General features: G+C 38.1%; 1 protein-coding gene across 4 annotated transcripts in view; it reads right to left on the bottom strand.

Moving 5' to 3' along the window:
* LOC115514483 (utrophin) overlaps positions 1 to 25,802 on the bottom strand; it is a 352,812-nt gene that overhangs the window by 16,675 nt on the left and 310,335 nt on the right. For 3 of the 4 annotated variants that reach the window (XM_030316511.1, XM_030316514.1, XM_030316512.1), the window contains exons 44-47: positions 14,766 to 14,902; positions 8,082 to 8,120; positions 7,791 to 7,856; positions 6,649 to 6,714 (exon numbers count right to left, since the gene is read on the bottom strand). In XM_030316511.1, the coding sequence (XP_030172371.1) occupies positions 6,649 to 6,714; positions 7,791 to 7,856; positions 8,082 to 8,120; positions 14,766 to 14,902 (308 nt within the window). The remainder of the gene's footprint in view (positions 1 to 6,648; positions 6,715 to 7,790; positions 7,857 to 8,081; positions 8,121 to 14,765; positions 14,903 to 25,802) is intronic. The other variant, XM_030316513.1, reaches the window with a different exon arrangement.

Raw genomic sequence — 25,802 nt, 5'->3', positions numbered from 1 at the left:
AAATCAGACAGAAATGTGGCAAGGATGTGTCTGAGGGGTAGGCATCTTCCTCATGGGAAATATATGGCCAATGCTCTAAACCTAACTGTATCATGAAGGGGCAGAAGGGGCAGAAGGGACAGAAGTTGACTTTCAGGCTAACGCATCAACACCGTGTGACACCAAGTAGCTAAGGATGGCAAAACTTAAACACAATGATCCTTATCACCATCAGTGTTTGGAGGCACTTTATCTGGTTCAGAAGAGAGAATCCATAGTGAGGGAGCATATACAGAGAGGAAAAATACAAAGTATAAAGACATAGTGGAGATAAAATAAAGTAATAGCAAAGTAAGAGAGTAACTGAACATTTTGTAAATATTTCTCAGGCTAAAAAGAAAAAAAGAACAAAAAAACTAAAAAGTCTGAGTACCCCAAAAAATAATAACAAAAGAGAAACATGAAATGTCTCTATTTTAAAGAGAAAGCATCACAAGCAATCAACCAAAAATCAAAACAAAAAAGCAGATCTTGCAAACAAAAGCAAAAGGTTTAGCCTCCTACTCTCTGTAATATTCCATGTCGAAAGACTATGGAACTATATCTAGAGTCCTGACCCAGCCATTGATATGACCAGCCAGATAGCACAAATGTGCAGCAAAGCACTTTGTCCATAGAACAGAAGAAAGAAAGCACAAGTAAGGAAAATGCAAAATAGAGAGAACAAAAGCAGATCTTAATCTCAGGGACTGCAATGACAGGTAAACTGATTCTCACATTGGTTAAAAAAAAAATTTTTTTTTTTTAAGAGAGAAACAGAGAGACAGAGTATGAGCGGGGAAGGGGCAGAGAGCGGGGGGAGACACAGAATCTGACACAGGCTCCAGGCTCTGAGCTGTCAGCACAGAATCCGATGCGGAGCTTGAACTCACGAACTGTGAGATCATGACCTTGAGCCGAAGCTGGATGCTTAACCGACTGAGCCACCCAGACGTGCACCCCCCATCCCCGCTGCCCCCCAAAAAACAATTTTATGATTCCTATGTACAAGCACCTAAAAGGAAATGAAGGGCTAAAACTAAAGTTAAAAACATATACAATACGAACAAGAAGTGCTAAAGGAAAACTTGGGTCCCGTAAGCTACCTGGTGGGTCTATGATATGACTAAATCCTAGCACGGAGGTCCTCTCTTGTCGGAAAATACCATCACACCATATATGCCCTTAGAACATTCATGCCAGTAAGCGTCAGACTCAGGGACTATATTTAGTGCTTAATATTAACACAAACTAAATTTTTGCTTTAAGGACTTGGGGACTATCCACAGTGAAACAAATAAACACACAAACAAGTCACAATTAGATCTGAGATATATTTTGTTGTAAACATTGGCCTAGCTTCATTTCTTCTGGGAAGTTGATAGGGTTTAACATATTATTGTAATTATCATCATCACCACTATCATTACATTCTTTTATTAAGGTATCTGAAAAGGGTTTAAGGCAATTTCTTTAAAAAAAATAATTTATATATAACACATAATTTTAGCCTTAAGTGTTTTTCACAGATTATTAGACCTAAAAGTTAAATATAAAAATAAATACATTCAAGCTCTTAATTATATATAGTAAAAACCAAGAGCATACCCTTTAAGTACAGATAGTACGTGAGGTACCAGATTAGGGCCTTTAAATGTCAATAGTGCTAAAATAGAAAAGGTTGCAAAAATATAGATCTGCGCCACTGAAATACCCTCAAATGGACTCTGTTTATACCATATTTAAGTTGTGCATAGTAAATACTATCTGGATTACAAAATTAGTACATATCAGATGACAAAAGAAGTGTGATTCATTCAATGACCTTTTGAAAGAATGCAAGACATAAATAAATAAAAATAACAATAATTTCCCTCCTTTCAAGGGTTATTCCATTCCAGGCTTCAGAGGTGCAAACAGCAATGCCAGTGCGAACCACACCAGCCTCCCAAGTTAGATCTTTCCACATAAAACAGTGTCACTCAAGGGCAGGCAGCAGATGGGGGGAGAGACACCCTGATGGCAATGGCCTTGGGATCTATCCTTCAGTACCTGCCACTGAGATGCCCTAGGACTATCTTAGGTCCTGTTTTCTGTTTGACTCATGGATACTTAACTCCTCCTAAAAATTAATGTCCTCAAAATTAATGTCTTTTTATATTATCCAGAGCCAGATTTTCAGGAGGAAAGGGAGCACTGGGAATTGGGTGTATGTGGGGAAGAGCTGGGAGACTGATTAACATGTAGGCTGGGGAGGCAGAAGTCCAAGATGCATGGGAGTGCAACAACTCATTAACCAGCTTCACAGAAGATGAACGCAGTCGGGAGCCAGGGAATTGGTTCCACAGACCAATTTGAGGGACAGAAAAAGGCTCAAACCACAGGTTAGGATGGCTGCTTTTCAAGACACAAATGACAAAAGGACCTTGGGTAACTTACAATCCCAAATTCAAATCTCAAAATTCACACCTCAAAGCACAGGGATCTCTTTGATCACCTATGGCTGAGACCATCCCAAAGCACCTTTAGGAGATGGGTCTTGGAGGGGCTGAATTACAAACTCTCCTGGTTAGGTCTGGACTGTGAAGCAGAAGCGTGCGTGCAGAATGGGCAGGAGCAGGACAAGGAATGTGATGATCCCCAGGGGGAATGAAGATGCCCTGACCTGCCCCCCACCCCCCACCGCAGTTCTCCCATCTGGGAAACCCTCCCCCACGGCACAGTGAGCTGGTCAGGGGTGGTCGGGAGTGCCTGTGCTGGGAGCCAGGCTGCCTGCATCTGAGCTCCACTACTGACTACGAAACCCTGGGCAAGCTCCTTAAACTCTTAGGGCCTCAGTTTATTCAGCCGTAAAATGGTGGTCACAGAAACACGAGTAGCATCTCAAAAGGTTCTGTGAGGATTAAATAAGTGAAGATGGCAAAGTGCTTAGTGCAGCGTCTGGCTCAATACACTCTGCACGGAGGGAGAGATGGTGGTTGTTTTGTATCATCACTGTTGTTATTCAAAGGAAACCTAGTAATATTTTTATGACCTAGACTGGAATAACAGAAACCTCCACTCAAAAGGTCCTGGAGGAAAGGTAGAGAATTCAAGAATGAGAAACATTCCAAAACGTATTGTAGAAATTTGCTAACTAATACCATCTTTTTTTTTTTTTTTTTTTTTTTTTTTTTTTTTGCTTAAGGCACTCTGAGTTAGCTTTTAGTTTTTCCCAACGATGAAAATTGCTAAGATTCTGATGCTGGCTGCCTCAGGACAGACCTAAGAGCGAAACAGAAGAGCTGCCTTGAGGAGCCACCGAACCCTCATTTAGAAGCTGGCGACACTGTTAGGTGGTGCAGAAAACTGTCATCTATCGTCTCAGGATTGTTTCATGACCCTGTCGATGCTGGACTTCAGGAATTTTCCAGGGAAAGGCCAGGGTTACGGTGTGCTACATACTTCCTGCCACTGTAGGAAGGTCCCGTAAGAAACAAATACACTGGGACCAAAGAAGGAACAGCGTGACGGCACCCTGTTGAGAGCAGCAAACGTTTCTTCCAAATATCCCGTGATCCAAGATGCTACATGATTAGATAGGAAACACAGAAGGGCAGTCAGAGAAGCAAATAGTGGGGCTTGGGTCCTAACCCTTCTGTCACAAATTCTGAGGAGTGCTCTCAGCCCAAAGAAGGTAGGCATCTTCATTGGAAGGCTCTATCCACTGGGAGAAAAGGTATTTATTGTAGCATGTGTAATACTTACTTTGTCAAGCCGATAGTACTGGTTACATGGAAATGCTTAAAGAGGTAAATATTACACATTTAAGTGAGGATGGTGGGCCACCCCATGTCACACCACTGGATTCCAGATCCAGCACAGGACTTCAATGACTCGGTGTCCTTGTTCACAATCTTACTCAAATGGAGGAGTCACTGCCATGGTCGCAGGAAAAGAATCCCAGGATATTCAGTAATTCAAATGGTGAAAGGGCAAAGGCTTCCCGGACTGATCAAAATAAGATTTACTAACATATTCACTAAGAAAATACTAATGCACCAGGAACTGGAAAAAGATTTCACTTTAGTGGCTGATAGATACGTTCTTATAGTGTTAACTTAACTGAATATTACATTTAAGGAACAGTTCGTTTCCTTGCCTTTTCCAGCAACTAGAGGCCACCTGCATTCCTCTACCTTTAAATTTTTTCTTTTCTTTTTTTAAGTTTTATTTTTGTTTTTGCAGAGAGAGAGAGACAGAGACGGAGACAGAGCATGAGTGGGGGAGGGGCAGAGAGAGAGGGACACACAGAATCTGAAACAGGCTCCAGGCTCTGAGCTGTCAGCACAGAGCCCGACACGGGGCTCAAACTCATGGACAGCGAGATCACGACCTGAGCCAAAGTCAGACGCTCAACCGACTGAGCCACCCAGGTGCCCCCATTCCTCTACCTTTAAAGCCAGTGGCGTAGCATCTGGAAATCTCCCTGTATCTGACCTCTTTCTTTCATGGCGATATTCTTCTCTAACTGACCCTCCCCACTTCTTATAAGGACTCATGGGATTATATGGGGTCCACCCAAATCTAGGATAATCTCCCCATCTCAAGATCCTTAACTTTATCACATGTGCAAGTTCCATCTTGCTATATAAAGTGACACCTTCTTAAATTTCAGGGATTAGGATGTAGACTTCTTTTGGGGGTCATTATTCTCTCTACCAAAAATGCCCTTCCCATGCTCTTCCTCTGTAGAAACACTTAATCATCTCTCCTCTAACCCATAAGACTCATGAAGACAGTATTTACATCTATAGACTTTTACAGTACTGGGTATATGGCAGTGGCATGCTGATAAACATTTAACAAGCTTTCCAAAAAATTAATGAATAAAAAGGCACTGAATTGTAGCCTTTGCAATTTCTACGGTTTAAATACTCTCACCAAGGCCAATTTCAAACTAATGACTTTACTGAATGTAGAGTCTGGAAAAGACACGCAGTTGCACACCATCTGACAAATACAATTAATTACCCCAAGAACACAGAAATAGTACAATGAGGTAGACTAAGGCATGATGAGTTTTGAGTATTACCTTCATTTTCATTTGACTCTATTTAATTGTAAGTGTATACAAATTAATTTCTGTAATGGCTCTGTTTAACAAACAGCCTACAAACTTCCTGAAAATGTATCCATCAGATCTCAAAACTGGCCCTAGCACATAACTGCATGGTGGGTATATAAGAAACATTTGTTGGACAGATGGATGAGTTAATATGTCTAATGATGGTATATTAAAATGTATTCAGCTTGTAGTCATCTGATTATTGTTTTTTCTCAGACATCAGTAATAAATTTAAAAAGAGTGTTTATTTTAATTTGAAGATAGGATGTACTAAATTTGAACATTACCTTTACTCTGTTCAGAGGGCATGACAAACACATTTTAAAGAATTTAAATTTGATTTTAATTATTTTGGTCTTTATTACTATTTTTCTATTTCATCTAATTCTTTGGCTATTATGAACCTTGTAGAAATTATGTTGATTTAGGGGATACTCCAGATATCTAACTGCTTTATATAAAATACATACTAGTAGCTAAATATGAAACAAGCATTATAAATATGCTATTATCTTGGTTTGGGAATTGTTTCATATTCATAGTACATGAATAATAATGCACAAATCACAACTGTATTCTTGTAAAGTATTAACATGCTAATGTTTGAAATTTAAAATTGAAAAACCTCATACATTTTTATTTATAAGCTTAATGATAGTAAAACACTTTTAAAAATATTGGTAGGAAGCTATTCTGTATTAGAGTGCTTAAAGTATTTCAATTTGGCTCTCTCCATGGCCTTTTGTAGTATAAGACATCTGAGTATTATGTTCTGTAACTTTCCTGACTACCTACAGCTTCCCACCAGATCCAAACAATGAACCTGCCTAAGTCAAGTAAATGTGACACTACTGAAATCTCTTAGATATCATTCAAAATGAAAAAAATGTTAATTCCGAGGAGAGGGAAGAAAAGGGAAAGGTCCTAAACAATATTACACACAATAATAGGATAATCAGAGATAAAATATTTGCCTAGAAAATTTTTCTGAGAGTATTTTTCTAAAGTCAACGAGGCTTTTCCTGCTTGCTAAGATAATAAAATATTGGCAAGAGAAACAATATTTTTCAATGAAGAGTGGGGACTATATGTCCAAACTTGTGTGGGTCATAGTTGTGAAATGGCAGAGATGATGGAGAAAATGCGAGTCAGCAAAAGAGGATTTTACAGAAGGGCATTATTCTATGGAAATACATCTGTTAATTATCAACAAGAAGTATCTGACAAATGGAATGAATATCTATACTTGTATTTATACATAAAACAATCCGATCTTCCTGAGGCAGATTAGTTGATAAATACAGGATTTTTTCATTAACTTATATGAAACTAAATAAATAAACATATCCAACTTATGTTATCACGGCTTGAGAGCATAAAATCTATGTAGACATTTTTGTAACCACACTTATCAATTTTGATTGGGATCAAAATTCAGAGCCACAATCAGTGAAGATTACTTCCGACAGCCAGGACACAGAAACTAGCCTTCCCAGGCAGTGCTAATTTCATGTTTTACTTACACACTTCCTGTGGTAGAGCTGCTATCAGTGAGGAAAGACCCATTAGTCCTTTCCATCTGGGCCAGGCTGAAGAATGAAAAGAAAGAGGTTAGACAGTGTGGCCACACGGGGCATGGTTAGTTGGAGGTCCATTCTCTGTTTTTCTCAAACTGTCATGATTCTGACAAAATAGGAAAAGGTCCAAATCTCCTAACAAGATTGGAAATTTAAAATAATACCTCATCTTGAGTTACCTTTCTACCACCACTGTCTTTAGACTTGTCGGCCTCCATCTTTTACCATGTTATATAGACTCTCAAGGGACCTAGGCTCCTAACTGATTTCCCAGACCCTCCAGTTTGGTTTTCATTCTCAGAAATCTGATTATGCTCCTCTCCTGCCTAAAGACTCTCCATGACCCCCCTTTAACTAAAGATATAGCCCCACTCCTTAGCAAGTGGGCCTTCTTTATCTGACTTGAGCTTCTATTCCTTTATTCCTCATTCCTTTATTTGCAGTTCTTTAAACAAGCCATGTTCTTTCCCAGCTCAATGCTTTTGAGTACATTTTTCCATTAATCTAAGCCTGCCTTTTCCCAGAAATTCTGTCTGGCTGAGACCCAGTTTGAATGTTACTATTTATATGATGCTTAAACTAACCTCTTTAGGCATAGCTACTTGCTAGCACCAGAGATAGTTACTATACCCTTCGTTTATGAAAGTTTATGCATGCCATCAAGACCAGACGATACTTTATATTGTTTAAGGAGTCTAAAATAAACCTCTATAATAAAGCATTAGCATAAATTTAATTACATATGGTAAGTCACATGTGCACCATCTCCTGAGAACACTTTCAATTCCGACTCTCATTCATTAAACTGGGTTACACTATCTAAATCCTGTTTTGTATGGTGTTTGGATTCTCATGAGCTCAATAATCACATCCCATGGAGATTTACTCTTCACAGAATGTATTGCAGGTATTTGGTAAAGTGCAAACTGCAACATGGAAAGATGAGAGCCCAGATTCCAAATATAATGGAATCACGACTCTCACAAAACATCCCTTAAATCAAGGCATGTTAATGCTACAGGATTCATACAGAAATAGATACGTTCTGGGCGGCAGCGCAGCAGAGGGCTCCCATCAAAGTCTCTTACCGTGTGGCATACTGTTCTATTCTGGAATGGGTGTCATCATGAAACAGCTGAGGAGACTGTGAGGGGCTATAAAAGAAAAAGCAAAGAAACAGTTTTATGTTCCAATATTGACAGATGTTGCCATTAGGAATGTTAGCTTGGTTAAACACTGAATTTGCCATGCAAACAAACCATGAGGATTGTTACCCAGGAGGTAGACTATTCTCTTAGTTCACGAGTTTCATAATCACCCCCCTGCTAATGACACCGATCAGAGTGCCGGCTCCTGCAGACGGAGCTGTGAATACTCACTCATAGTGCTCTGGCCACATGCTGATGAGTGTCACAGGACTGCAGAGGGGGAGAGGGAAACAGAAGTCACAGAACTAGCACTCGAGAGCGATTTCAGACAAGAGCAGTGGGAGGCTGGGGGAGAAGGCATTCTCAACCGCCTTCTACTCTCACGTTTGGTCGCCCCGAGGTGCACCGGGGGGGGAAATCAAAAGTAACACAAAGTCCCTGTTTGTTCTGGAGAAGATGCTGTGTATTCAAGTGCCTGTGGGAGCTTTTCACAAATATTACAGGATATTTGTTACAGGACAGCAAACACATCTTGAAATGGTCTTATTGGAAAAAAAAGAAAAGAAACAAAAATGCTCATGCAATAAGTTTAAACATAATGCTCCATAATATACCAAGGGATGATGCAATCAGATTTTTGTTCTTCCCGGAGAAGAAACTTGGTCAGAAAGATAAAGTTAAATTCCAAAGACTATATGATCCACTGATGGCAGCGTTGCAGTAAAATGAGATTGTTCTGATTCTTTGTCCAGTTTTCAATGTAAAAATCCGAATCCACGTGTACACAGAGTATCACAACTCACAGAGACACTGAAAGAAGATGTTACCTAGATCTTCTCCCCTATACACAGCCCCAAATTTTTACATTATCAATAAGGCTGAAAGCAACTGGATGGTGATACGCTTTCTTCACACAAAATTCTTTCCGGAAGTTGAATCTCTGAAACTGATAATATCAGGAAATGTGTTCGGCTTGAGTCAGGCCTGACTCTGGAGCTTGATCATTCAGTACCACTCCCGACCCTGGGGGACCCTAGGGGAGCTACTGATGAATATGGGAATTTTAAAAGTCTAAAGGAAATGAGTTCTCTATTTAATTAAATAAGTCTCCTGCAAGAGCTCATGTTGATTGAAACAAAGGAGGAAAGTTTAAATCATTCTAGTTCTACTTGATTCTATTTCTATTATACATACAAACTTAAGAAAAAGTTAATGATCTCATTATCTCCTGCTGGAAGCACAAGTTGATGTTTGAATAGCAAAGACTAAGAGAAGAAGGGCATCTTACTGGGATGAAAAACTAAGACTATTTGGACCTCCTTTCAAAAACAGGCATTTATCCAGGCCGTGTCTGTCAGAATATCTGTAAATAGACTTAATCATCCACATGTAAGATAGTTAAAACAACAATGAAACAACACAGTGTTATTCAATAGATACGGATGTTAAATGTTACGTGAATGATTTACTATAAACTTTCCAAAAAATAATAACTCCTCGAGAGAGCATTTCTAAAACTCAAGTGTACTACAACATTTGCAGTGAACTTTTTTTTTTTTTTTAATTTTTTTTTTTTTCAACGTTTATTTATTTTTGGGACAGAGAGAGACAGAGCATGAACGGGGGAGGGGCAGAGAGAGAGGGAGACACAGAATCAGAAACAGGCTCTAGGCTCCGAGCCATCAGCCCAGAGCCCGACGCGGGGCTCGAACTCACGGACCGCGAGATCGTGACCTGGCTGAAGTCGGATGCTTAACCGACTGCGCCACCCAGGCGCCCCTGCAGTGAACTTTAAGCACGAGAGAAATATGTATTTCTGATCTTAATTGAAGCTGGAAAAGCTCTGTGAAACCACATGACTAGTTCTTGTGGAGTTAATGCAGTTAGCACAAAAATGATTCATTGAACTACGATAAGAATGGCAGAGGTAGAAGGCTGAACCAAAGAAGTTCTCAAAAGTAAGTTTTTTATATATTGAGAACATGTCTAAGAAAAGAAATAAAGATTAACAAAGTCAAACTGAAGGCTTCATTGACTTCAAAGTATTTTGATTTGTAGAGAAAGAAAGGTTAAGTGATACATCTTCTCATTTAATTCTGGGAGACAAAAACAAGGCAATATCCTCACTGCGGCATAGTTATAGAGTCTATAATTTAAGAGGGTTCAAAATAAGACCGATCTATGTGTTAGTCCACAGTTAATAATGTAGCCTATCCCTGCTTTCCAGAGTGGTGGCTGAATAGGGTGTTTTGGTTAATCACACACTAATATGCAAAGAATCAGACTCTTTACTAAATATACTTAATATAACATGAAATACGATCCAGACTTTCCTTGAAAAACTTAACGATTCTTTTAATGCCTTAGGCTTCCCGTCTTTTGCCTTCTTTGATCCATTTGCTCCAGAGTAAGTGGGGTCCCAGTGTGCTCTCACATATAAACCCTCAATGGCTCCCTATGTCTTTCACGATAAAACCCAAACACCTTGGCATGATTTACAAGGCCCCTGATTAGGTAGGTCCTGCTTTTCTCTCCTCTCTTATTTCTTGCTACTCTTCCCAGCTTCCTACCCTAGTTTCCAGAATGATCTTGTCTCTGGGCTTTTGAAGATACTTCCCTTGCCTAGAAACTCTCCCTTTCGTCACCCACACCAAACACTGCAAGTCTAGCTCTGTTAATCTTCCAGGTCTCAGGTTAGCTGTCACCTCCTCCAATCCAGTGCTCCACAACCATAGTTACACTTGACTACGAGTTGGTTCTTGCTACAGTAAGAACTCGAAAGAACAATGAAACTCATTTATTCCACTTTAACCAACATCAGGCAGAAGTGTCTATTTTACTTCTTTAATCTTTAAGGAAACCAACTTACCTTTTAGCCAAAAATAATCTCTCAAAATTCTCAAATTATTTTTGTCACTATTTTAGCTTGTTTCTTAGGTTTATGTTCAATGGCAAATTTTTCTAACTTTTTTTAAACCTTTTTTTAAAGTTTATATATTTTGACAGAGACAGAGAGAGCATAAGTGAGGGAGGGGCACAGGGAGAGGGAGACAGAGAATCCCAAGCAGGCTCCTAGGGTCAGTGCACAGAGCCTGACGTGGGGCTTGAACTCACGAAACCATGAGATCATTACCTGAGCCGAAATTGAGAGTCGGACACTTAACCAACTGAGCCAACTAGGTGCCCCTCAATGGTAACTCTTTAATCAAGTTTTACTCATTTATGTTGATTTATTTTTTGAAAATTCTTGCACACATAGTTACAAAATTAACTGAATAAACCTAAGCATGAGTTTGTTTACCTCCTTTTAGTAGTAACTCATTTTTCCCCTAAATACCCTCCATGCACGCATATCTCATTACTGGATAGGATAAGACACTACATTTTGCAGGGATGAAAAAGAAAGAAGCAAGAGAAAATTCCAATCAGCTTCATAAATAACTTTAACACATTTACCACTTGGCTGGTTTTTCTCCAATGTTCTCCCACAAATAGGAGAATAAATGAAATCAAACTTTACTACCCACTCACATAAATTGTTACACCAGAAGATTAAGTGGCCCTGTACTAGAAAGGGCTCAGCAGAAAAATGAACTATACCAACTCCAAAAACACGTTCTATGATTTAAAAAAGAAAACCTGCCCACTCTATCCAGTATCTCATAAATCTTTTTCAAAAAGAATCTTGTGACATCTGATTTAATCTTATACTCTTTCCTTTCTTTCTCTTGTTTTCCTCTCTCTGAAAATGCTGGTAAATTCATGATAGATGAAATGAAGCATTTTCAGAATTACAGCCAAAAATCATAGCACAAAATTATTTGGCATGTTTTTCTGTTCTTTTTTACTTTAACTGAGTCACTCAGAATAGAATGATTGATGTCAGTGATTATTTTGACATTAAAAGAAAAGTTATCAAAAATGCTTAAAAGGAATTTAAAAAAAAAGATGAATCGACCTGCATGATTCATATGAAGGATGTAGATATTGGGACACAAAATACCAATGGTTTATCATAAGAGTGAAAGGCACATCACTGGTTCAAACTTATCAAATTATCCTATAAAAAAAAAAAAACCTATGTGATAATTCTATGCTTCAGGCATTACTGCGAAGGTTAATTAGATCTGATACCAAGGGAAGTAAAATTGTGCCTTTATCATGGGGTGTTCAGCACAGTTAAACTGTGTATTCCATAGTAAAACAAATAAGAATGTAATAACATAAAACCTTTCAAAGAGAAGGACAAATACGTACCCACAAAACAAAGAGAGAACCAAAAATCTACTTTTCCTTATGGATTTTAAGCAGATGAATAGCTCTCTTTAAACTGAGATTGCTTCAACAAAATTTGTTCTAAAATGTACTGTGAAAAAAATAACTGGGAGGCATAATATTTTAATTGTACACAGTTTGATATCAAAGTTGTCAAAAAATTTGAAATATTTTGTATGCTTTAAATGCGTACGTGCTATTTTTGGATCTATCAACATATACAGTTGTGCGCCCATAACAGTACCTACGGAGCGATGAAATATCTACTGTGCTTTGGCTGTGGTCTTTCTTTTGCTTCTTAGAAGTTCCACAAATTAACAAAAAACCCCACAACATACATTTATACAAAAATGCAGCAAAGCCAGTGTTCTACAAAGTTTTATATGGAAAAAAATCCAGGCCAAATAGCCTGTCCTCTACTTTGAAATCTTTGAGACATGGATTGTCCTAATACTAGACTATTACTGCTCTCTGCTTATCTCTCTGATACACAATAAAATGAACAGTGGGTTTTAAAGGTTAAAGAAAGAAAGACTGATTGCACAAAAATTGCACTCAACACACTTTTTAATACTTCTTATTATATATTTTTTTCTACTGTATAATGTAGAAAACTTCACACTTCTGAGTTTCTTTTTTTTTTTCTTAACCATATATTACTTTTATTACTGTATATGTTTTTAAAAAGTTAAAGACACCAAATATCTATACTTATCCAGTCGCTAGAGACATTAATCTTAAATCAACTCTTGTAACAAGTCTGGAAACAATTGATATTTGAGAGTGCATAATGTAAGGATAAGTGAATTAGTCTCTCCTCTAGATCATTGGTTCTCAATCCAGGTAGTTTTACCCCTGCAGAGACATTTGGCACTGCAGACATTTTTGGTTGTCACAACTTGGGGTGCTCTTGGTATCTTCTGAGTTTCTTTTCTATAGGCATTTTGAGAGGGCATCTTTCTGTAACTAGAACATCACTATTTTTATTACTAGGCACTTTACTAATGACTAGCAATAAAAGTTCATTTTTCCCAAGATTGGAGTGTAAGAAAATTGCCACGGAAGTCATGTTTATGCTGATATTTTAAAAAGTGATTCAGGGGCACCTGGGTGGCTCAATCAATTATACAGCAGACCCTTGATTTCAGTTCAGGCATGATCTCGCAGTCATGAGATTGAGCCCCAGGTCAGACTCTGCACTGGGCATGGAGCCTGCTTGGGATTTTCTCTCTCTCTCTCTCTCTCTCGCTCGCTCGCTCTCGTTCTCTCTCGCTCTCTTTCTCTCTCTCCCCCCTGCTCTGCCCCTCCCCTCCACACATGCTCTCTTTCTTAAAATAAAATAAAACAAAATAAAATATGATTCAAAAATTTAAAATCAGACCTATTTTGATCTTGATATATAATTGTTTAGTAATTTAAAATTACTTCTTGCATTTCTTCTGGCTTGTTTTAAAAATTATTTTTCTTTTCATTTCAGGCTATCAATTGCTACTCTTCCTTATAATGCCATAGTAATTTTACTACCTTGAGACTTTGTTTCATTCATGCTTATAAAATTGAATTACATACTTCAAAGAAATTTTGTCTATGTACCGTATACAGCTATCTTGTTTTACTGTCTTCATGCTCAAGAGAAAATAAATTAGAAATGTAAGATTTTGATGTGATTTTAGCACAGGTATATCAAAAGCAAGAGACTCAATATTATTAATATATTTACATTAAAAACATGTAAAATAGGGACACCTGGGTGGCTCAGTTGGTTGAGCATCCAACTTTGGCTCAGGTTGTGATCTCATGGCTCATGAGTTGGAGCCCCATGCTGGGCTCTGTGCTAACAGCTTTGGATTCTGTGTTGCCCTCTCTCTCTGCCCCTCCCCTGCTCACACTCCATTTCTCTCTCTCTCTCTCTCTCTCTCTCTCTCTCATAAAAATAAAACATTAAAAAAATTTTTTTAACATGTAAAATAAGTGCAACACATACTCCATAAAATAGCAAAAATATCCCCAAAGGAGGAAAAATGGGAAATGAGTAAGGTAATGAAACAGAATATACCACAATTGGCTCTAAGTATTTTTAAGAGGAAAAGACATGACCAAGGCAAAGGTTGAACACACAGTAATACGTGTTTTTAAAGTGGAGGAACACATGCAAAATTAAACCTAAAATTTTAGCCATGGTATTATCAAAAGCCAACAGTAAAAATTCATGTTGTGAAGACTGATTCCGAGTTTAGTTTTACCTCTTTTATTTTTTTTTTTTTTTTTTTTTTTTTAAATTTTTTTTTTCAACGTTTATTTATTTTTGGGACAGAGAGAGACAGAGCATGAACGGGGGAGGGGCAGAGAGAGAGGGAGACACAGAATCGGAAACAGGCTCCAGGCTCAGAGCCATCAGCCCAGAGCCTGACGCGGGGCTCGAACTCCCGGACCGCGAGATCATGACCTGGCTGAAGTCGGACGCTTAACCGACTGCGCCACCCAGGCGCCCCATAGTTTTACCTCTTTTAAAATGAAACGCTTTACCAAAACACAAATTCTTTCTGGTATCAGATAATTTCTCTGGGTGTCACTAACATAATAAAAGACAATATCAGATAAAAGAGTACATAGAAGTTTTAATATTAAAGTTGAACTTACGTCTCTAAGTTGTCACCCTCAAGCACTGTCTGGACAGGCAGGTAGCCAAGCCGAGGATGTTTGGCAAAGTATTTCTTTGATCTGAACTTATTCTTCAGCACCTTTGTGAAGTCTCGTACATCTTCCCCAGATGTTGTCTAGGAGGATGAAAAAATTATACTTCTCCCATTAAAATGGAAGGAGATATCTAGCTCCAATAAAATTAGAGCAGATATAAATTCATGCAATGAAATAACAAACAGTTTCAGTGGCTTTATGTATTTTTGGAATAACAAGTCGTGTCATGAAATAACATGGCAATCAGGACTCATCATTAAACACATCCAGCAATCAGTTTATAATTTTTTATTTTCTGTTGAAAATAAACCATCCTTAGCTCACTTCCCCAATATTTAAAAACTTAGGCCATGAAGTAAAATTAGTTTTGGCAATGTTATTGGTTGATTCCTGTTACTGAAAGAGTTGCAATTTGATACTAAATGTTTAGTGATGATGAAGCATTCTGGATATAACATGGTTTCCACTAAGGTGAATAAACAAGTCTAATGACTTCACATGAGCCAGCATATATTGAAGTATGGAACATGAGAAAGCAATAACATAAGAGAAAGAGCAGGCCGCGATATTGTAAGGAATACTACCCATCTGTCATTCCCAAGAATGATATGGACTAAACTTTTATATTTATTTTTTAATATATATTTATTTTCTTATTTTATTTGGGGGGGGGTGGGTATTGCTGAGCATGGAGCCCAATGTGGGGCTTGAACTCTTGACCCCGCAATCAAGACTTGAGCTGAGATCAAGAGTCGGATGCTTAATTGGCTGAGCCACCCAGGCTCCCAAACATGGACTAAATTTTTAATGCAGTATAAAATGTTACTGTTTCCTTAGCCATGTCAAGGTGATTAGTTAATAATCACTTAGGGTGACATGGGCTGAAATCTATCCCAACCCCATTCCCTCTTCCCATCTTATAAACTGTTCCCTAAGCCTCAGTTATCACCAATTCTAGTTTTTATTTGCAATATGTTATACAGATGCCAACTTTAGTCCTTCTGAAGATGTATTTAATAAATTTGCATTACCTGCAGAGGACTCAATTAAAACCTTAGTCGTTGGACTCCCAGTTGGCTTTTGTAAAAAATTTTTTTAATGTTTATTTATTTTTGAGACAGAGAGAGACACAGCATGAGCAGGGAAGGGGCAGAGAGAGAGGGAGACACAGAATGTGAAGCAGGTTCCAGGCTCTGAGCTGTCAGCACAGAGCCTGACGCGGGGCTCGAACTCATGTACTGTGAGATCATGACCTGAGCCGAAGTCGGGCACTTAACTGACTGAGCCACCCAGGCGCCCCTGCTAGTTGGCTTTTAATACAAACCTGGATAAACCTCACTCCAATCACTTCACAAAACAAAACCAGAGGACTTTTCTAGAATAATGGTTTATTATTCTAATACTATGCTAAATACACTGCTTACTTATTGCCTGCCCCCCTCTACTTGCACCCTCCCCAGTCCATCATCTTTTCCTTCATGGCAAGCATCCCCGGGACTCATACCAACTTGTTTTGCAAACAGAAGCTTAAAAAAAATATAATTATTTTTTAAAACAACTAAATTCTGAGTCAGCCCTTATGTAGTTTGTAGCTTTCCATCTGCTCTTATTCTACCTAAATGTGTCTGTTTCTAGTACACAGTTAAGGGAACTTTTGATTCTCTAGGCTTGCAGAGCAGAGAAGAAACATAAATAAGCAACTTATTTATAATTAAAGTTCATCAATTTTTATCTCATTAAAAAAAAGTATAGCAAGGACCACCCACATTGTCCCAAGGCCTTGCCATCAGACCCACAATGTTCAATCTTTTCCTGAATAACACAGAATAAACCATATAATATCTGTAGTTATTTAGGTACTGATCCTTCCAAATATAAAGAAGTATAGAAAATAAGCTATTAATGAAAACGAACCTAAGGCAAAATATTGTTAAGAGAGATGATGGTTTGGGGGCGCTAAGATCTAACCAGATAGAACAGGAGAAATAAGAAAGACATTTGGGAATAAAGAAGGACATTTTTAGAGACGGAATATCTCTGGCTGAGAATAAAGCCAAAAGGACATATCATCTACTGTAAAGGACATTTGGACCTCTAGCAATGGGTATCACAGCTGCAGATCATTGTATTTGTAGATATTTTCCCTGAATGTTTTGGTAAAGCGAAGAAGGGAAGAAGCTTTCTATGACAGAAGTACAAAAAGGTGGCCCCTATGCAAGGATAAGCATTTATGATGCAATTTATTTCCAGGTCTGCTCTTAACACATTGTTAATATATGAGGAAATACCAGCCTCCAGCTTTTTACTTGGTCCACCTTCATCTGGCAGTAAAAAGGATTCACCACTAGAGCCAGTGGTTTTCAAGCCATACCCCGGGTTTTAATTCAGGCAGCCCTGAGTGGGGTGAGTGGGAGAAAAGGAGAGGTGGGCAGGCCCCGGGCCACTTACTCTGTCTGCCTCCACTGGGCAGTGTAGAGTACAGTGCTTTTATATATTCACAGGGTTGTGTGACCATCACCTCAAAAAGAAACTCTGTACCCATTCGCTATCACTACCCACCCCCAACTCTTACCCCCTCCCCTCCCCTCAGCTTCTGGCAAGTACTAATCCACTTCTGTTTCTATGGATTTGCCTATTCTGGATGTTTCTTATAAATGGAATTGTACAGTACGTGGTCTTTTGTGACTGGCTTCTTCCACTTAGCAGAATGTTCTAACTATCTAAATTTAGGTTCTTCCATGAACTTTTTGCTTGGGGAAAGAAATGACACATCATTCAAAAGTACAAGTCTGACTCCACATCAAGCATTCTTGAGCTAAATACATTCAAAACACGGAAGAACAAAGCAAAACCAACCGGCCAACCACCACCAACAAAAACCACCTCCCACAAAACAAAACGAAATGAAAAACAAGTAAAAAGCAACTACCTGCCTCCCCAGAGGGTATAGCAGGGGCTGACGTTAAATTCGAGTTTCTGATCATGTTCAAATTTAACATTTGATAAAACAAGTGCATTCTCATACAGAAAGAGCATACTTTTATTTCCTGATCGATTTTCATATTGAAGAAAAAAACCAATAGTTTTTCTTCTACAATAGTTATAAAGGCACTAAATTCACTAATGCCATAAATTTTATGTAATATTAAAAGAAAAAGTGGAAGATAATTCATCCCACAAGAATGAGGTGTTATTTTCAGTTAGCAGAATGCATTTCTTTAGTTGAAAGAGAGTCAAGAAAATGAATTGTACCTATTTTCTCACCAAAAAAAGTTAAGAGATATTTTTACGTATTTGGTCTAATTTGCTACCTAATGACAGTACCTAATATCTTCTATTTCAAAGTGCAAGAGCAATGGTTTAGTAAAAAGCAAAAAAAAGAGGACCACCCACCTAGCATAATAAATATCATCAAACTCAACTCTATCTTCACGCTAGGTATAATAGTTTGTGCTTTTTCTTTTTTAAGCAAATTACTATTGATACTATGATCTGAGGATGGACTTGAAAGTCACTCATTATTACACAAATTGTCCCACATTGGTAAAGTTATCCATGCATTTCTTGAAAGACTAGGTTTTTATCTATTGCTGTTAAGAAAAGAAAGAAGGAGAACAAAAGATTTTGTAGATCTCGTTGTATGAGACAAGGCATAGAATTGGCATAGAATCCTGCCCCTTATAAATAGATTCCCTTCAGTCTCATTTTCCTATCAAGGGCAGTGAAATTAGCATCACTTTTTTGACCCCTCCAGACAAAGACACTACAGCTTTCCAGGATTCAGACCTAGAAATCAGTAAGGAGAAAGCTGCTCTTACAAACCTGGGTCTTTTCACCATACCAGCACTATGTCACTTCTCCTAGAAAAATGCAACAATCCTAACTTTTGTAAAAGAGAGAACCCATAGCCATTGACTAAAATACCTATTATTACATTAAGACACCCTGTAGGTTGATTTTTACAAAACTTATATTGAAATGTCATTTGATAACCTTTAAATTGCATGTCTGAGACACACTGAGTGTACATAAATTAGGGAAAAAATGCACATGAAAAAGAAAAAAGGAAAACCTTAAAACTGTCTGCTCTTTGACCACCCAGGGATAACCATGCTTAAAATGTTTGTGACTGGACCAACTTATTTTTTTTAATTCTTTTTATTGTATTTATTGTAAAAATAAAACACAGATCTATAAAACTATCTACAACAAATGTATGGCTTAATGAATTATTATTATTTTAAATTTTATTTAAATCCAAGTTAGTTAACATATAGTGTAATTAATAATGGCTTTAGGAGTAGAATTTAGTGATTCATCACTTACATACAACATCCAGTGCTCATCCCGACAAGCGCCCTTCTAAATGCCCATCACCCATTTAGCCCATCCCCCCCACTCAACACCCTTCCAGAAACCCTCAGTTTGTTCTCTGTATTTAAGAGTCTCTTATGGTTTGCCTCCCTGTTTTCATCTTATTTTTCCTTCCCTTCCCTTATGTTCATCTGTTGTGTTTCTCAAATTCCACATATGACTAAAGTCATTTATTTGTCTTTCTCTGACTTCTTTCCTTTAGTATATTACACTCTAGTTCCACCCACATTGTTGCAAATGGCAAGATTTCATTCTTTTTGATTGCCAAGTAATATTCCATTATATATATATACATATATATATGTATATACATATATATACATATACCTATATATGTATATGTGTGTATACACACACACACACACACACACACACACACACACATCTTCTTTATCCATTCGTCAGTCAATGGACATTTGGGCTCTTTCCATAATTTGACTATTGTTGATAGTGCTGCTATAAACATTGGGGTGCATGTGACCCTTTGAATCAGCATTTTTGTATCCTCTGGATAAATACCTAGTACTGCAGTTGCTGGGTCATAGGATAGCTCTATTTTTAATTTTTTGAGGAACCTGCATACTGTTTTTTAGAGTGGTTGCAACAGTTTGCATTCCCACCAGCAGTGTAAAAGGGTTCCCCTTTCTTCACATCCTCACCAACATCTGTTGTTGCCTGAGTTGTTAATGTCAGCCATTCTGACAGGTGTGAGGTGGTATTTCATTGTGGCTTTGATTTGTATTTTCCTGATGATGAGTGATCTTGAGCATCCATTCATGTGTCTGTTAGCCATCTGGATGTCTTCTTTGGAAAAGTGTCTGTTCATGTCTTTTGCCCATTTCTTCACTGGATTATATGTTTTCGGGTGTTGAGTTTGATAAGTTCTTGATAGATTTTGGATACTAACACTTTATCCAATATGTCATTTGCAAATATCTTCTCCCATTCTGTTGGTTGCCTTTTAGTTTTGTTGACTATTTCCTTTGCTGTGCAGAAGCTTTTTATTTGATGAGGTCCCAATAGTTCATTTTTGCTTTTGTTTCCCTTGCCTAGGGATGCACGTCTACTAAGAAGTTGCTGTGGCCATGGTCAAAGAGGTTGCTGCCTGTTTTCTCCTGTAGGGTTTTGATGGTTTCCTGTCTTACATGTAGGTCTTTCATCCATTTTGAGTTTATTTTTGTGTATGGTGTAAGAAAGTGGCCCAGGTTCATTCTTCTGCATGTCGCTGTCCAGTTTTCCCCACCACCTTTTGCTGAAGAGACTATGTAAATGGGCTTAGTGAATTATTATAAGGCAAATATCATCCAGTCAGGAAATTAAACTTTTCCAGACATTCCAGAAGCCCCTTCCATGTTCCTCATCCCAGTCATAGCCCTCCCTTATCTCCATAATAACCATTACCCTCATTTTTATAAGCAATAGCTACCTTGTGTTTAAAAAATACTTTTTTCACCCCAGTGTCTACCCCTAGACACTGTAGTTTAGTCTCACTAGTTTAAAAAAAAATCTGATATATTTTAAGTCACTTTTAATGTGCAGATTTCTCCTCCATACTTGACATTTCCTTATAATTTATCTGTTAGAAAACACAGGCAATTTGACCTCACTCAACTTTGCTGATTGTGTATTTTTGGTGCAGTAGTTCAGCATGTTCCTCAATCCTTTGGGTATCCTGCAAACTAGCGGCTGGCTCCAGAGGAGGCATCAGCCTCAAGTGTGATCTGGCAAGACTATCTACCACTAGTGTTTGGCAGGCACGTGAGGTCTGGTTATCACTCTTCAGTGATCCTAGCAGCCTTCATGCTAAATATCTATATCCATCCAATGGGGACTTAAAAATGGTAATAATCTGATTCTATCATTCATTTTCATCTGTTAGTTTAAATAATTATATAAAAACATGTCCCTTCATCTACTATCTGGTCACTCAGTAATATAGTTCATTCAGGAAAGGCAGGATTACATGTGTGATTTTTCTCTTTCATTGACCTATTTCCCTAGTAATGCACTGGTTTCCTATCATCCTTTGAAGATGACCACTGTTTAAAATTATTTTCACTTATCATTATGAATTCATAGATTTTTAACATATTTGGTGTATTTTGGCTTATTGTAATTATTATCAGTATTGAAGCTCAAATTGTCCTATCTTTGGTCAGTAGGAACCTGTTCTAGTTAGCCCCACATAGTTTAAGCTCTACAGGTAACAATATATTTAATGGTCTCTACCAGTTCTTAGGATGCTGTTTCTCTATTATTTTGGTTGTCTGAAGACTGGTCTCTAATAAATCTTCAAGAAGTGCTCTTAGGTACAATATTACCCAAGTTCCTATATTTTGGTGAGAATTTTCCTGTATCTTTACTAGATAATAGAAGGTTGGCTTTCTCAATATCAAATCCTTGACTCACATTCTTTTTTTCCCTGAGTTTCTTTTTTTTTTTAATTTTTTTTTTCCACGTTTATTTATTTTTGGGACAGAGAGAGACAGAGCATGAACGGGGGAGGGGCAGAGAGAGAGGGAGACACAGAATCGGAAACAGGCTCCAGGCTCTGAGCCATCAGCCCAGAGCCCGACGCGGGGCTCGAACCCACGGACCGTGAGATCGTAACCTGGCTGAAGTCGGACGCTTAACCGACTGCACCACCCAGGCGCCCCAACCTGAGTTTCTTAAATATGTCCCTCCATTATCTTTTGGTATAAAGCTTTGCTGTTGATTATTTAATTTTCTTTCCTTTTTAAGTCATATTGTTCCTTTTGTTTAAATGGCTGGAAGATTTTTTTTTCTTTTACTTTATATGAGATTTAATCTTTTTAAATATAATGTATTGTCAAATTTTTTTAATGTTTGTCCATTTGTTTATTTATTCATTTTTGAGAGAGAGAGAGATAGAGAGAGCACAAGCAGGGAAAGGGCAGAGAGAGAGGGAGACAGAGAATCCTAAGCTTGAACATGGGGCTCGAACTCACAAACTGTGAGATCATGACTTGAGCCAAAATCAAGAGTCGGACACTTAACCACTGAGCCACCCAGGCACCCCTGAGATTTAAACTTGATACTTTGTAGTGCTCAATTTTGTCATTGTTGTGAAATTAACTTTCCTAATTCTGGAAAGCTTCTCTACCTTCACAGAGCTCCCTCTTCTTTTGCTTTTGTGGAGTATTCAAAAATAGGGTACTTGAGTTTGATTTCAGGGTCCTCTTCCCTTGCCCTACTTTAGATTACCCATTTCTTTCTTTTGTCTCTGTTGCTCAGACCTGCTATGTCAGTTTCATTCTTAGCAGTATGTCCAGTGTGAGGCTATTGCTGGAAGGAAGCCCTGGTGGGTCAGGTCTGAGGACTCCAGAAACCCAGCACCCCAGAGACTGCAGACCCTCCCCTCTGGGCTCCTCCCAGTTTCACAGTTCTCCCAAACCAGCCTTTTGAGTTTTCCACTAAAGACCTGTTGTCTATTTTGCGGTTCTCCTGTTCTCAGGCACCTTGCTGCCTTTTTTTCCTCTTAATGATATTCTACAGGTTTGTGGCTGGGTGGTGGCTTGTTTTGGGGGATACCTTACTACCTAGTTTTGGTGTAAATGTTGTCCAGGGGTTAGTTTTACTGTCTAGCTGCTCTCCTTTTACTTAACTAATTTAGAAATGGGAAGAAAATGACAGTCAAAAGATACTGAAAAACTCTAAAGCTACTTCTACCACCATCTCCCCCCAAATCTTCTGGCTTGACTTTTAAAATTTTTTAATTTTATTTTTGAGAAAGAGAGTGAGGGCGAGAGGGGTAGAGGGAGGGACACACAGAATCCAAAGCAGGCTCCAGGCTCTGAGCTGTCAGCACAGAGCCCGACGCGGGGCTCATACTCATGAACTGCAAGATCATGACCTGAGCCAAGGTCGGAGGCTTAACCGACTGAGCCACCCAGGCACCCCCCTTCTGGCTTGCTTCTTAACAAGCACAGAAGAACTTATATATCCAAACGAGGACTGTCTTTCCAAGTGTCATTTCTGGAAAGCTAATGAAGGTGAGTCACTGGGAAAAACATCTTAAAACTAAACTTACACAGACAAGTAGGCACGTGAATACTCAAAATTATACTTCCCTCCACTGTGCTGCTATTAAGTAGCACAGAGATAATGATGAAAACTTATTTGGATAATAAGAAGTAATTAGTTCTCAACTTGCACCCCACCAACTAATACAAATGAATGCATAAAATATAAAAACATGTTGCTTGAATTATAAAAGCTACCCTGGGGTAAGTCTATCCATGTGACTCTACCAAAATGTTAAAAATTCCTGTGTAAGCTGGCATCAGATGATTTTTAACTCTTGAGTTCTATTTTGCCAACCAAAGTTGGGAGTATTTTAAATTTTCCTTCATTTTATTCCTTGACTGAGGACAAATACAGACATCATATAAAGCAAAACTTAGAGCTAATCTTTTACTTGTGTTTGTGTATCTATATATAAAGGCATGTGTATTATTCTACATATCACTGTTCATATTTTAAACTGTATATTCTTATTATAAATGCTGATTCCTATGTATTATTGAACTTCAAAAACATGGATATATGACTGAGAGTCTTTTCCTTCTCATTAATGCGAATTAAAAGGAGCAACAAGGCTGAGGTAGAAAAGAATCTAGAATTTAGAAATGTTAACCCTCATAACATAGTCAAGTAGGTCCTTGAATAAATTGCTTTACTACTTCGGCTCAAAAAACTCCTCCTATTAACACCAAGGATCCAGAAAGCAAAAAATACAAAGGACTATTAACAATGATGTCAAATCAGCTAGAGGCCGCCAAAACATCCAACTTATAATTACTTGGCAATTTAAGCAAAACATCAAAAACGACTGCAAATAAACAAGCAAAACCATATTTATTTAAAATATCCCCCAAATGTCTTTGGCTCATAACTTGGATGGCAATATCTACTCGAACAAATACTCCAAACATCAGAGCTTTAACTGTTCACTGCAAAGGTGAGTAACTTCTGGACCAAGTAAAACAAGGAAGTACAAAGAGGAAAACCAAGGTTCTATAAGAAAACAACACAGCCATTTGGCACATGAGTAGAATAATTAAACATCATTGCTTGGATTGTGCACAAGTGTAAAAATCACTGTTGAACAGCACCATCGTTAGCAAGGTTTACTTCTTAAACACAGAAGTCAATAATCCCAAATGCCACATGCATACTTCTAAGGAGTACATTTCATTATCACAGGACTTATCTTAAAGACATTCCAATAGGGTTTTTTTTTTTCAATTGCAAAAACAACTTCTCAGCATTGATTTAAGTTTAATTGATTTCAACAAGTTGAAATTCAGATACCATGAATTCCACGAATAGGATGGAATTTGTAAGACAAGCTTGGAGCCTTTCAAATTCTAATGGAAAAACATGAAACTAAAAAATTAGCATTAACAGAATCACCATGGGGGTCAAGAATAAGTAGAGTAATAAGGCACCCAAAGGAAAAAGGATGTCGTCCAAACTTCGACTTAAGAGCTAATGACACACTCTAAATGCACTCAACTTCCTGGGAGCACACGGTAAGGGGAGCAAGAACTGAGAAGCCACATCAGGATGCCGAGCTTACAGAAGCGGCAATGATGCTGCACATTTAGCCAACTGGCAAACATCTCACGTCTCATCTGAAGAAACAACACTGCCAAAAACAAACGTCACTAAAGCAATGCACAGCTTTCCTAAGAATGAGCCAGCATTTTCTTGTATTTGATTTTGATAGTCTTACAAATACACTGATGCTGGCAGGTGGAGGGGAGTAGACAGAACAACTAATTCTGGTGTTTCCCGTTGTTCTTGTCTGCTTCTTGCTAACAACATATAGTTGGTTTGTAAAGGAAAAATGTGATTTCACTTTCAACTTTAAAAGAAAACCTTCTCTGTTTTTTTCTCAGTAGAAAATGGGTTTTTCTACAGTTTCTAGAAACACTGAAATACGAAACTTTGGTGTATTTCCCCATATATTAAACAATGTTGGCAAGAATATGCTTGAATCTATTGCTTTAAAAGTAACATGCATTTGCTTAAAAAATGCAATACAAATGTGTTTTAAGTGTCCTTAGTGTAATAAGCTGTTTCCCATAGCAGTATGTTTTTCCTGTCCTCCCCCTCTTCTTATCAAAATCTCAATGAAACATCAGTGCAAACTAGTCCTGTCTAAACCTTGCACATATGCAGAGAATTTTGTAATGATTCTACTCCATCAATTTGAATACTGGAATAGCTGATGTTGCTGACTTTTCTAGCAATAAAATTTTGCAAACATCCCATCTCTTCTCCCTAAGCTAACACGTCTCTCAAACCATCTGCCTATCCCCACTCACGCTTCAGTTCTAATACCTGTATTTGCCAAAGAAAAAGCACCCTCATTATTGCCTTTCTCCATTTCTCCTTTTCTCTATGTGGACTGCACCACAGTCCCTTACCAGATGCTCACAGCCTCTGCCTAGTTACCTTTCTTTCCCTGTTATCATGGACTCTGCATTCTTTGACATATAAACACATTCCCCCACATCTTATTCCTAACAGGAACTGCAACCCATCTCTTCAGTGAATCCTGATGTTCCTGTGATAACA

The sequence above is a fragment of the Lynx canadensis genome, chromosome B2 (genome assembly GCF_007474595.2).
Source record: "Lynx canadensis isolate LIC74 chromosome B2, mLynCan4.pri.v2, whole genome shotgun sequence".
NCBI lineage: Eukaryota > Metazoa > Chordata > Mammalia > Carnivora > Felidae > Lynx > Lynx canadensis.
This window is presented reverse-complemented; position numbering and strand designations above follow the sequence as displayed.